The sequence below is a fragment of the Callithrix jacchus genome, chromosome 19 (assembly GCF_049354715.1).
Source record: "Callithrix jacchus isolate 240 chromosome 19, calJac240_pri, whole genome shotgun sequence".
In the NCBI taxonomy this organism is placed as follows: domain Eukaryota; kingdom Metazoa; phylum Chordata; class Mammalia; order Primates; family Cebidae; genus Callithrix; species Callithrix jacchus.
This window is the reverse complement of record NC_133520.1, coordinates 20,987,332-20,999,683: the sequence shown is the minus strand read 5'-3', so window position 1 is coordinate 20,999,683 and position 12,352 is coordinate 20,987,332. Positions and strand designations below refer to the sequence as shown.

At 46.9% G+C, this 12,352-nt stretch overlaps 1 protein-coding gene and 1 long non-coding RNA gene across 3 annotated transcripts in view; one reads left to right on the top strand and one right to left on the bottom strand.

Annotated features, from left to right (window-relative positions):
- The window catches only part of ABCB10 (ATP binding cassette subfamily B member 10), a 40,271-nt gene extending 38,831 nt beyond the window's left edge, over nucleotides 1–1,440 (bottom strand). For both annotated transcript variants that reach the window (XR_013529765.1, XM_008985290.5), the window contains exon 1: nucleotides 607–1,440. Coding sequence is in view for 1 of the 2 variants with exons in the window: in XM_008985290.5 (XP_008983538.2) it covers nucleotides 607–1,099 (493 nt within the window). In the remaining variant the exon portion in view is untranslated. The remainder of the gene's footprint in view (nucleotides 1–606) is intronic.
- Nucleotides 1,441–1,869: 429 nt separating this feature from the next.
- Nucleotides 1,870–12,132, top strand: LOC144580366 (uncharacterized). Its single transcript, XR_013529766.1, has 3 exons — nucleotides 1,870–1,998; nucleotides 5,779–5,863; nucleotides 11,961–12,132. It is a non-coding gene; the product is annotated as an uncharacterized LOC144580366 (long non-coding RNA).
- The last annotated feature ends 220 nt before the right edge of the window (nucleotides 12,133–12,352 follow it).

Here is a 12,352-nt window from a genome sequence, read left to right as displayed (position 1 = left end):
TAAAAAAAAAAATTACTCAATTACTGAACAGATCACTGGCTGGTGTGGACTGCTGAACACAGTACCGTAACTTCCCGCTTACAGCACGTGAGATAAGTCTGAAAGTTTTGCTTTCCGTTGTAAAAGCATTGGGGACTGCTTGACTCGCTTAAAGCAAATAATGAGGGTTTTTTGGTAAAAATAAATAAATAAAATAGATAGTATAAATGCCTAATAACAAAATAGACATATTTTTGGCTAGAATACTTTTTTTTTCCAAGGACAAACCTCCAGCTAATTTTACTGCCTAAGCCGAAACAGATGCTCCCACTAAGTTGGTGGCGGAGCAGACTCAAAGACTCCAATAATGACATGTATAATGTGTGTCAACAAGAAAACAAGTGTACCACAAATCTGCGAACGAATGAGTCCCCAGCTAAGGTGAAATATTGACAGCGCTACTCTAAGGTGAGCTATCCCCTCCCGCCTCCGGGGTTCAGAGCGGCCCAGGAGAGGGCGGTGGTGACAGGCGCTCTGCGGCCCGGCTCTGCCCGCCTCGGCGCCCCGGGATCCCGCGAGTGGAGAAGGAGAAGTCCGGCGGAGGGAAATGGCCGGGGAGGGCCCTACCTGCCAGCCTCCAGCGCTCAGGGTACGCCAGCCCCAGGAGCTTCCGGGCCTCCGAGAGTCCGGCCGCTGCGGGGCGCAGCCTCCTGTCGTCCCCGGGAGGCGCCGTCGGCCCGCGCCGCCAGGCCTCGCTCCCCGCCCAGGCAGTGGCTGCGGGACCGCCCGGGAACCCTGCGCGCGGGAGCCGAGGAGCGCCTGGCCTGGCGAACGCCCCGCACCTGCAGCTGCTGGGGGCCCGAGCCCAAAGCCCCAAGAGCCGCGCGAGGCCCGCGCCGCCCCCCGAGCCGCCCAGACCCCCGCCTTGGCAGCAGCTCCTCCAGAGGCGCGCGGCTCTAAAGCCCCCAAGCCGCGCCGGCCTCAGGCCAGTGAGCGGCAATAGGGACCTGGGGGCGCGGCCGGCCGGGGCCCACACGCAGGCTACCGGCAGGAGCCGCCCTGGAGCGGCCGGGACCCTTGGCGGGAGCAGCCGCAGCGGCCAGGCAGGGGGACCGCGCATGGCGCCGTGTCCGACCCGTACGCCTCAGTCCGCCGGCCAGGAGCGCGCAAAGCCGGAGGACCCTCCAGGCCCGGCCCCGAGTAAAGGGCGTGGACGCGGTGGCGCCCGCCCCTCCCCGCCGGCTGTCACCCGCTTTATCGTGCCGGCAGGCTCCGGCCGCGCGGGTCCCATCCTCGTCCGCGCGGTGCCGCGCCCCTCCACACCACCCCGGGGACTGCGACCCTGACCTTGCACGCCACCCTTCCGAGAGCCCCCCCCACCCGCTCGGGTGCCGTTCCCGCAGCGCCCCCAACTGCCCACTAGCTAAGGAGCGCCTGGCGCGCGGCCCGGGACAAGGCCCCGAAAGCCTTGGAGCACAGCTGCGCCTGCGTACTGCGCGCGGGGAACTTTTTCGCGCTTCACCGTACCCTCTGGTCTGAACTTGGAAGCGGCACGAGCTCTTTCTCACGCTTGCAGACAGGCGGAGCGCGCAGACGCGACCGTATGAAGGCCGGCACAAGGATGGGGGCGGGAGGACAGCGTGCTGGAGACGGCTGGAGCGGCCCTGTCACCGGTCTCGCTGCCAAGCACAGGGCTGACATGCGGAGGGACTACTGAGAGGACTTCGCTGCGAGTCAGTTCAGCTGTGGACGGCGTGTGGAGGCGGTGGTTGGCGAATAGTGAAATGTGTATAACTTTGAGAAGGGAAGAGATCGTTTCTTAACGAGAGCAGAAATTTGAAGGCAGACGTGATGGAGGCATTCCGGCTTCCCGAAGTGCAGAAGACCAATCAGAATGCAAAGTATCTGAATACACGTGCAAGGAAAGACAGGAGAGGACATTAAAACTGGGACATTTTATGGAGACTTCATGGTTGGGGGAATCTGTACCTGGGGCACAGTGAGTCATGGTTGAAGAAGGTGGGTAGATTTTTTAGACTCATAGGTATTTTTCCTGGACCTGGACAGGGTACTGGCCTCCGTTGCAAATGTTATAGGTTCACAAAACAAAAAACCTCAATAATCAACATAAACATTTTAGTACAAATTTTTTTTTTTTTTTTTTTTTTTGAGACGGAGTTTCGCTCTTGTTGCCCAGGCTGGAGTGCAATGGCGCGATCTTGCCTCACCGCAACTCCCGCCTCCCGGATTGAAGCGGTTCTTCTGTCTCAGCCTCCCGAGTAGCTGGGATTACAGGCATGCGCCACCACTCCCGGCTAATTCTGTATTTTTAGTAGAGATGGGGTTTCTTCATGTTTGTCAGGCTGATCTCGAACTCCGTACCTCAGGTTATTCGCCCACCTTGGCCTCTCAAAGTGCTGGGATTACAGGCGTGAGCCACCGTGCCTGGCTAGTGCAGTATTTTTAAAAATCAAAATTAATGCAAAAAATCCATAATGAACAAAATGTCAACATTTTTAATTCAGTATCTACTCCTGACCGTTCACAATCCTGCCTCTCCTCTCTCTCGCCCTAATACCAGCCCTGGAAACTGTATTTACAAAAACTGACAGCAGCTGCCCTTCGTTTGGCAGCTGGAAAACAGCAAAGTGAAAGATGAAGGTTAGATTTGGGTTAAAATTGTCACGTTTTCTCCAACTGGGAGGGTATCAATCCTTGATGTTTCTTTAGTTGGGCTCAAAAAGGAGTAGTGGCGGGCATGGTGCCTTATGCCTGTAATCCCAACATTTTGGGAGGCAAGGCAGGTGGATCACCCGAGGTCTGGAGTTCGAGACCAGCCTGGCTAACATGGTGAAACTCTGTCTCTGCTAAAAATACAAAAATTAGCCAGGCTTGGTGGTGCATGCTGTAGTCTCAGTTACTTGGGAGGCCGAGGCAGGATAATCGCTTGAATCCAGGAGGTGGAGGCTGCAGTGAGCTGAGATCACATCACTGCACTCCAGCCTGGGCAACACAGCAAGACTGTGTCTCAAATAACAAAGAGGAGTTAGCAAGATGCAAGATGAAAACTATCCCGTTTCTTTTCAAAAATCTCATAAAATCTGACTTTTAAAATTTTTTCAATTTAAATAAAGTTTGCATTATTTGATTACTGAGACTTTTTAGCACATCTTTAAATTTTGCCCCTAGGAGAGTGCCTTAAGTATATGGTCCTGGTAGGTAAGGATTGAAGTGGGGGAAGGATCAATAATAGAAAGCGTGGGGTTACGTCAACACTTAAATGTGCTTGTGCACCGGACACGGTGGCTCACACCTATAATCCCAGCACTTTGGGAGACCAAGGTGGGTGGATCACCTGAGGTCAAGAGATCGAGACCATCCTGGCCAACATGGTGAAACCCCGTGTCTACTAAAAATACAAAAATTAGCTGGGTGTGGGGTGTGGGGTGTGGTGGTGCGCACCTGTAGTCCCCGCTACTCCAGAGGCTAAGGCAGGAGAGTCACTTGAAGCCAGGAGATGGAGGTTGCAGTGAGCAGAGATCACATCACTGTACTCCAGCCTGGCAACAGAGGGAGATATTGTCTCATTAAAAAACAAAACAAAACAAAACAAAACATGTGCTTGTGAAGTGAGCAGTAAGCAAAAAAAAAAAAAAAAAAAAAAATCTAGAGTCCAACATCTTAAACCCAGGGGACATGGAGTCCCACCTCCCCCGCACCTCACTTTCCTGTCTCTAGAATGACTACAATTTAAGCTAGTCTCTCATCAGTGTGGATGTTCTAGAATTGAAGGCGTAGTGTGAAATCAACTCCACTGGTATTTATGAGTAAGCAAAAATATGTTATGCAGTGACTTCTGAAGAGAAGTGGGATCGTTCCTCATCATGCATCCTGCTGCCTCTTCTTTGAGCCCAGCTGAAGAAACATCAGTGAACATCACCCTCCCAGTCAGAGAGAAAGTGACAATTTTAACCCAGACCTAAGCTTCATCTTTCTCTTACCCACTTTCCAGAAAACACCTGCTGCTGCAAGGGCCAGGAAATGCCAGACTGGCCTTCCCTTCCTGCCTTCCCCAGCATGGTTTCCCACTGGCTTTTTCTGCCATTGCTCTCTAGGGCCTCCAGTCAATAGAAAAATAACTCAAGTGTAGCTGATTGAAAAACAAAATTTGACCAGGTGTGGTGGCTCACGCCTGTAATTCCAACAGTTTGGGAGGGTGAGGTAGGAAGATTATTTGAGGCCAGGAGTTTAAGCCTGTGCAATAGGAGAATCTACCTCTATAAAAAAGTAAAAATTAGCTGGGTATGGTGGTGTGTGCCTGTAGTCCCAGATACTTGGGAGGCTAAAGTGGAAGGATTTCCTGAGCCTGGGAGGTCAAAGCTTCAGTGAGCTGTGATCAGGCCACTGCATTCAAGTCTGGGCAGCAGAGTGAGACCCTGTCTCAAGAAGAAGAAGAAGAAAAAAAAAGCCTGTACTCCCAACACTTTGGGAGGCTGAGGCAGCTGGATCACCTGAGGTCAGTAGTTGGAGAACAGCCTGGCCAACATGGCGAAACCCCATCTCTACCAAAAACATAAAAATTAGCTGGCATGGTGGCAGGTGCCTCTAATCCCAGCTACTGGGAAGTTAAGGCAGGAGAATGGCTTGAACACGGGAGGTGGAGGTTGCATGCCTGCACCTCAGCCTGGGCGACAGAACAAGACTCCATCTCAAAAAAAAAAGAAGGGCTATGGCTCTTAACAGTACAATGGGGAATGAATATTAGCAGAAGGATCACCAGGACCTATATAGTCACCACACCAAAAAAAAAAAAAAAAAAAGACCTCCTCTAAATATATATGTGTATGTTTATATAACATATATGATTCGTATACATATGAATTATTGCTTTGCATTTCTATGATGTTCTTTTCTCACTAGAAAATAATAACTTTTCACTGCCTCTTTTTTTTTTTTTTGAAATGGAGTCTCACTTTGTTGCCCAGCATGGAGTGCAGTGGCACAATCTCAGCTCACTGCAACCTCCACCTCCCAGGTTCAAGCAATTCTCCTGCCTCAACCCCCTGAGTAGCTGGGATTACAGGTGGGCACTACCATGCCTGGCTAATTTTTTATTTTTAGTAGAGATGAGGTTTCACCACATTGGCCAGGCTGGTCTCAAACTCCTGCCCACCTCGGCCTCCCAAAGTGCTGGGATTACAGGCATGAGCCACCACACAAAGAAACTTCACTGTTTCTTTAGAAATTAGGATAAAGTTCTTTGGCCTCTGAAAAAGGCAAAACAATACAAAACAAAAAAACCCAAAATGCTCTAAGGTGTGTTTGGAAAAGAATAAAACAAGACAGTTAGATGTGACTGGATTTATAAAATACCAGAGTACAGCAAGAAAGGGCTGTGGATTAATGCCAAGAGAATAACAAACAAAAGTGCAAGTCCTGCCCACAAGAACGACAGAAAAGGCTCTTGGTGGAGGTGCGACTAAACCAAGAGGTAAAACCCGGCCCTCTGAATAGACTCTTAATAGGTTTAGTGGCTAACAGGTATTGAATGCAAAAGGAACTTCTTTTGATGCAACTTGAGAAGTGTTGGGATTACTTCAAGAGCAATTCTACCTGCTGGTGCTTGTCCCTCTCTAAGGGTGGCGAGGGAGGGAGCCATGTGGGCAGCAGGAATGGGTACACGATCGCATAAGAAGCAAAACAGACTCTCTGGTTGGAGTTTGTAAGCTGATTGGGGTGTCATTTGACCCTTGTAGGTACATGTGACCCTTATTGGTACATTTTTTTTTTTAACTCAAGCCTGCAGCTCATCATGTCAAGGGCAGGGTGTCAGGACTGTGGTTGAAGATGAAGCAAGCAGCTCAGTGAAGTGTGCACAGCAAAGGTATGGAATTCATATGGGGCAGGAGTGCTGTCTAAACTCTGAAGAAGTTAGGATCGAAGCTTTTGGCAACTCACCTATACTGTGTGCTTACAGTGAATGCTGAGGCTGTAACTTGGCCTCTTAGCACTGTGACTTAGGCAGGTGAGTGCACTGTAGGTGAAGACTTCAGCATCTTTAGCTTTTACATTTCTTTATCTCACCTTCTCCCAAAGAGCCCAAACAAGGTTGTTATGGTTTGAATTGTGTCCCCAAATAAAATACGTTGGAGTTCCTAACTCCCTAGGACCTCAGAATGTGACCTTATTTGGAAATCAGGTCATTGCAGATATAATTAGTGCACATAAGATGAGGTCATATTGGAGCAGAGTGTCGGGAGTTCAAGACCAGCCTAACCAAAAAAAAAGTAAAAAAAAAAAAGAAAAAGCCATAGTGACAGTAGAAAGATCAGTGGTTGCCAGAGGTTAAGAAGAAGGGAAGGGCTGGGTATAGTACCTCATGTCTGTAATCCCAAGCACTTTGGAGGCCAAGGCAGGCCATCTCTACTAAAAATACAAAAAATCAGCTGGGCATGGTGGCGTGTGCCTGTAATCCCAGCTACTCAGGAGGCTGAGGCAGGAGAATTGCTTGAACCCAGGAGGTGGAGGTTGCAGTGAGCCGAGATCGCGCCATTGCACTTCAGCCGGGATAACAAGAGTGAAACTCAGTCTAAAAAAAAAAAGACAGACCAAGGTGGCCTAAACATGAGTGAGGACATAGACAATCTAAACAACAAAATCAATAAGGCAAAGTTTATGGATATATATTTAACTTTACACCCCCATAATAGAATTCAAGTGCAAATAGAATGATCACAATATGATGTCACTAAAAAGTATAAATTTCATAACACACTCTATGACTACAATGCAATATAATTCAGAATTAATAACAAATCAGAAAATAAAAGCACACTTAACACCAAAATTTTTTACAAACATGTTTCTATTAACTCTTGAATGAGAGGGAAATTATGAAGAAAAATTACAGAATTTAAACAAGTAAGTTATAATTTAAATACAGGTTGAGCATTCCTAATCCAAAAATTTTAAATTTGGACTAGGCATAGTGGCTCCTGCCTGTAATCCTAGCACTTTGGGAGGCTGAGATGGGTGGATCATCTGACATCAGTAGTTTGAATCCAGCTTGGGTAACATGGCGAAACCCTGAATCTACTAAAAATAGAAAAATTAGCTGGGCATGATGGCGGATACCTGTAACTCCAGCTACTTGGGAAGCAGAGGCAGGAGAATTGCTTGAACCTGGGAGGCAGAGGTGGCAGTGAGCCAAGATTGGGCCACTGCACTCTGGCCTGGGTGACAGAGCAAGACTCCATCTCAAAAAATAAATTAATAAAATAAAATAAAATTTGAAATGCTCCAGTATTCAAAACTTTTTGAGCATCAACATGAAGCCACAAGTTACCCTGAACATATTATTTTTTTTACTGTTTTGGGGTGGTGGTGGTGGTGTTGTTTTTGAGGGATTCTTGCTCTGTTGCCCAGGCTGGAGTACAGTGGCACAATCTTGGCTCAATGCAACCTTTTCCTCTCGGGTCAAGCAATTCTCATTCCTCAGCCTCCTGGGTAGCTGGGATTGTAGCTGGGATTAAAGCCACACACCACCACACCAACCTCTGCCTCCTGGGTTGAAGTAATTCTCCTGCCACAACCTCCCAAGTAGCTGGGATTACAGGCATCTGCCACCACGCCCAGCTGATTTTTATGTGTCTGTGTATTTTTTTTAGTAGAAACAGGGTTTTACCATGTTGGTAAGGCTGGTCGCAAACTTGTGACCTGAGGTGATCCTCCTACCTCAGCCTCCCAAAGTGCTGGGACTACAGGTATGAGCGACCATGCCTGGCCCAGACTAATTTTTTTTTTTTTTTTGCAATTTTAGTAGAAACAGGTTTTTACTATTTTGGCCAGGCTGGTCTCAAACTCAGGTGATGTGCCTGCCTCGGCCTTCCAAAGTACTGAGATTACAGGCATGAGTCACCACACCCAACCTCTTTTACTGTATTAATAGTATCTTATAGTACCTTTTTTTTTTTTTTAACTGTTTTTAGGTACTTATGTGTGAATAAGTATAAGAAAATGATTGCTACAGGTAGCATATATATTCAGTGTGATTTACATTCAGAATGATGGTAATGCTGAACAGCCACAGGTGGTCCAATAAATGAATTTCATATTTAGACTTGGGTCCCATCACCACAATATCTCATTATTTATATCCAAATATTCCTAAATCCAAAAATATCCACAATTTTAAACAATTTGGGTTCCAAGCATTTTGGTTAAGGGCTACTCAACCTGTACTACATATATGAATCTATAGGATGCATTTATTTATTTATTTGTTTGTTTGTTTATTTTGAGAAGGAGTCTTGCTCTGTCATCCAGCCTGGAGTGCAGTTTTGCAATCTCGGTTCACTGTAACCTCTGCCTCTCATGTTCAAGCGATTCTCCTGCCTCAGCCTCCCAAGTAGCTGGGATTATAGGCATGTACCACAATGCCCAACTAATTTTTGTATTTTTAGTAGAGACAAGGTTTCACCATGTCAGCCAGATTGGCCTTGAACTCCTGACCTCAGGTGATTCACCCGGCTTGGCCTCCCAAAGTGCTGGGATTACAGGTGTGAGCCACCGTGACAGGCTATAGGATGCATTTAAAGTAGTTGTCAGAAGAATATCAATAGCCTTAAACATTTATGCAAATAGAAGTAAAATACGCCAGGCACCATGGTTTACACCTGTAATCCCAGCACTTTGGAAGACAAAGACAGGCTGATTGCTTGAGCCCAGTAGTTCAAGACCAGCCTGGGCAGCACAGTAAGACACCATCTTTCTTTTGTAAAATTTTATTTGTTTTTTTGAGACGGAGTTTTGCTCTGTTGCCCAGGCTGGAGTGCAGTGGCATGATCTCAGCTCACTGCAGCCTCTTCCTCCCAGCTTCAAGCAATTCTTCCACCTTAGCCTCCTGAGTAGCTGAGATTACAGGGGCACACAACCATGCCCAGCTAATTTTTGCATTTTTAGTAGAGATGAGGTTTCATCATGTTGGCCAAGCTGGTTTCAAATTCCTGGGCTCAAGCTATCCTCCTGCCTGGAGCTCCCAAAGTACTGGGATTACAGGCATGAGCCACTGCACTCATATCTATATGATGAACATATCTTATGAAACCTCATAGAGATTTGTGTATCTGCAAAACAAGATATGATGAGGAAGAAATACCTGTTGAGAAGAAATTTATAAAACCATAAGAGAGTTGGGCCAAGTGGCTCATACCTGTAGTCCTAAACTTTAGGAGGAGGGCAGATTGCTTGAGCTCAAGAGTTCAAGACCAGCCTGGGCAACATGGCGAAACCCCAGCTCTACAAAAAATACAACAAAATTTAGCTGGATGTGGTGGTGTGCACCTGTAGCCCAGGAAGTTGAGGCTGCAGTGAGCCAAGATCGTGCCACTGCACTCCAGCCTGGGTGACAAAATAGGACCCTGTCCCAAAACAAAACAAAAAATATCGAAGACATTTTGCAAATCACAATGCACATGCATTTGAAAAGGTTCATGAAATAGACAATTATATAGGAAATCACACTTCACCAGAATTTTCTAGTGATAGAAAACTACGATTGTAGAGATGAGGTTTTACCATGTTGCTTAGGCTAGCCTTGAACTCCTAAGCTCAGGTGATCTACCCACCTTGGTCTCCCTCCCAAAGTGCTGGCATTAAAGGCATGAGCCACTGCACCCAGACTATATGCCTTAGTTCTAAACCAGCATTTTATTTTATTTTATTTTATTTATTTTTTATTTTTTTATTTTTTTGAGACGGAGTTTCGCTCTTGTTACCCAGGCTGGAGTGCAATGGCGCAATCTCCGCTCACCGCAACCTCCGCCTTCTGGGTTCAGGCAATTCTCCTGCCTCAGCCTCCTGAGTAGCTGGGATTACAGGTATGCGCCACCATGCCCAGCTAATTTTTTTGTATTTTCAGTAGAGACGGGGTTTCACCATGTTGACCAGGATGGTCTCGACCTCTTTACCTCATGATCCACCCGCCTCGGCCTCCCAAAATGCTGGGATTACAGGCGTGAGCCACCGCGCCCAGCCCTAAACCAGCATTTTAGAGAGAAACATTAGAAGCAATTTTATTAAATTAGAAACAGGAAAGGGCACTCAGTGTCCATGAAGATGAGCCCATGAGTGGCGTCCATCTCTGGCAATATGGCCACTCCATTTATGTGCTTATGTTTCCACTCCTGGGGTGGCTGATGACAAGGGCCGGCTAATGTCAACAGAGGGAGTCATTTTGTCTGTGCAGTCATCAGTGCATCTTTGGAGTTGAAAGCTTTCTGCTGAGCACAGCATGTACTTCAGAGATCATCCCTCTTTTTACCCACTCCCATATGCCCACCCAAATGCCTTTTCCCCAGACCTCCATGTCCCTGACACAGTCAAGTCACTTGCTGCTGCCCATAAGTCCATATATATTTTTATCTTGGGCTGCTTTTCTTTCTACATAACACACATACCCAGGTGCATGCTCAACATTTTGCCCATTGGGAAGGGTTCCTCTCTCCACTGTCTTTCAAGGTCACCCCTGTGTGTGGCTACAGTGGTGCTGCCATCCATTTGTGGCTTGAACTTACTCACTGAGCCAACCCAAGATAAGTCAAGTTCACACATTTTTTTCCTGCTTCAACTGGTTATATGAGACCCTCCCCTCTTTGCATATGGCCATTAGTGTAAGTTGAGGGAGAGATACTGGCGCGACCATGGTGGATGACCAAGGTCTGGCTACCTGCTCATGTGGTTTACCTGTACCCTCTTGTCCTGCTTGGGCTTGATCCAGATGTACGATTTCCATTTTTTGATAGATTGTACCTGGGCTTGCCTGATCTTATGATTTGATGAGTTTGACAGGATTTGATGGATCCAGTTCTGGATTCACAGGCACTTGCTACTTCATGGTCAAGCATTCAGTCTCTTCCAGGGCCCAGTAACAGACAGGATATCCTTGTTCCAAGTCCCCTGAGCCTGCACTGTGACTCTCCCTCTGGAGCTTGGCATTAACTCCTTACTGAATCTCCTCCGCCATTGATACCTCCAGCATCTTTGGGCCTCCTGGACTGTATGGTCCAAAGCAGGGATTCTTTGCCTGCAGCCTGGGCCTGCTGCAGAGCTTTTTCCTGCTCTAGGCCACATTCAGAGAAGGGAGTATTCTGTGTCACTTGGTATATGGACTGGAAAAGTAGTCCTGAGTGTGCAACTGTTGCCTCCAGGATCCAGTGGGGCTTCTTTCTTTGTGGTGAGGGATGCAAGAAGTAGTAGTTTGTCTTCTACTTTGCAGGAGTATCCCCGTATGCCCCTGACCACCATACCCCAAATGTCATATTCATGGGGCAAGCCCCTAAATCTTTCTATGGTTTATCTCTCCCCTTCCGAAGTGGGTCTTACAGAGGCCCTACAGCACACCTCCGGCATGTTTGCCACGGGATCACCATGATGTCATCATTTTAATATACCAGTGTTTTGAGGGATGTAAAAAACTCTGCTGCAATCTTTTTTTTTTTTTTTTTTGAGATGGAGTCTTGCTCTGTGGCCTAGGCTGGAGTGCAGTGGTGTGATCTCAGCTCACTGCAACCTCCACCTTTTGGGTTCAAGCAATTCTCCTGCCTCAGTCTCCCAAGTAACTGGGATTACAGGCACATGCCACCATTCCCAGCTAATTTTTTTATATTTTTAGTAGAGACTGGGTTTTACTATGTTAGCCAGGATGGTCTCAATCTCCTGACCTGCTTCAGCCTCCCAAAGTGCTGAGATTACAAGTGTGAGCCACCAAGCCTGGCTACAATCTAAGTGTAGACACTGCTGTTGGAGAGCACTTAATTAGAGGATGAATTATGTCCCCTGCAGAAGCTCATATGTCAAAGTGTTACTTCCCAGTACTTTGGAATGTGATTGTATTTGCAAAGGGCCTTTAATGAGGTAATTAATGTTAAATGAGGCCATCAGGATGGGCCCTAATCTAATGTAACTGGTGTTCTTATAAAAAGAAATTAGGACACAGATGCACACAGTAGGAAGCCCATGTGAAGACACAGGGAGAAGATGGCCATCTGCAGGCCCAGGAGAGAGGCCTCAGGAGAAACCACTTCTGCTGACACCTGGATCTTGGACTTACAGCCTCTAGAACTGTAAGAGAATAAATTTCTGTTGATTAAATCACCCAGTCTGTAGTATTTTGTTATGGCAGCCATAGGCTAATACAGCACTGATTGATTACAAGCATCAGGGAGCAGAAAAAACATCTATCAGTGGATTACTTAAGAGAGAGCATTTAAAATCATGAAGTTAAGAAAGTATTGATGCTATGCATTGCTGTTTATATATTTTTTGTTTGTATTTTGAAATAGGGTCTCGCTCTTTCCCCCAGGCTGTAGTGCAG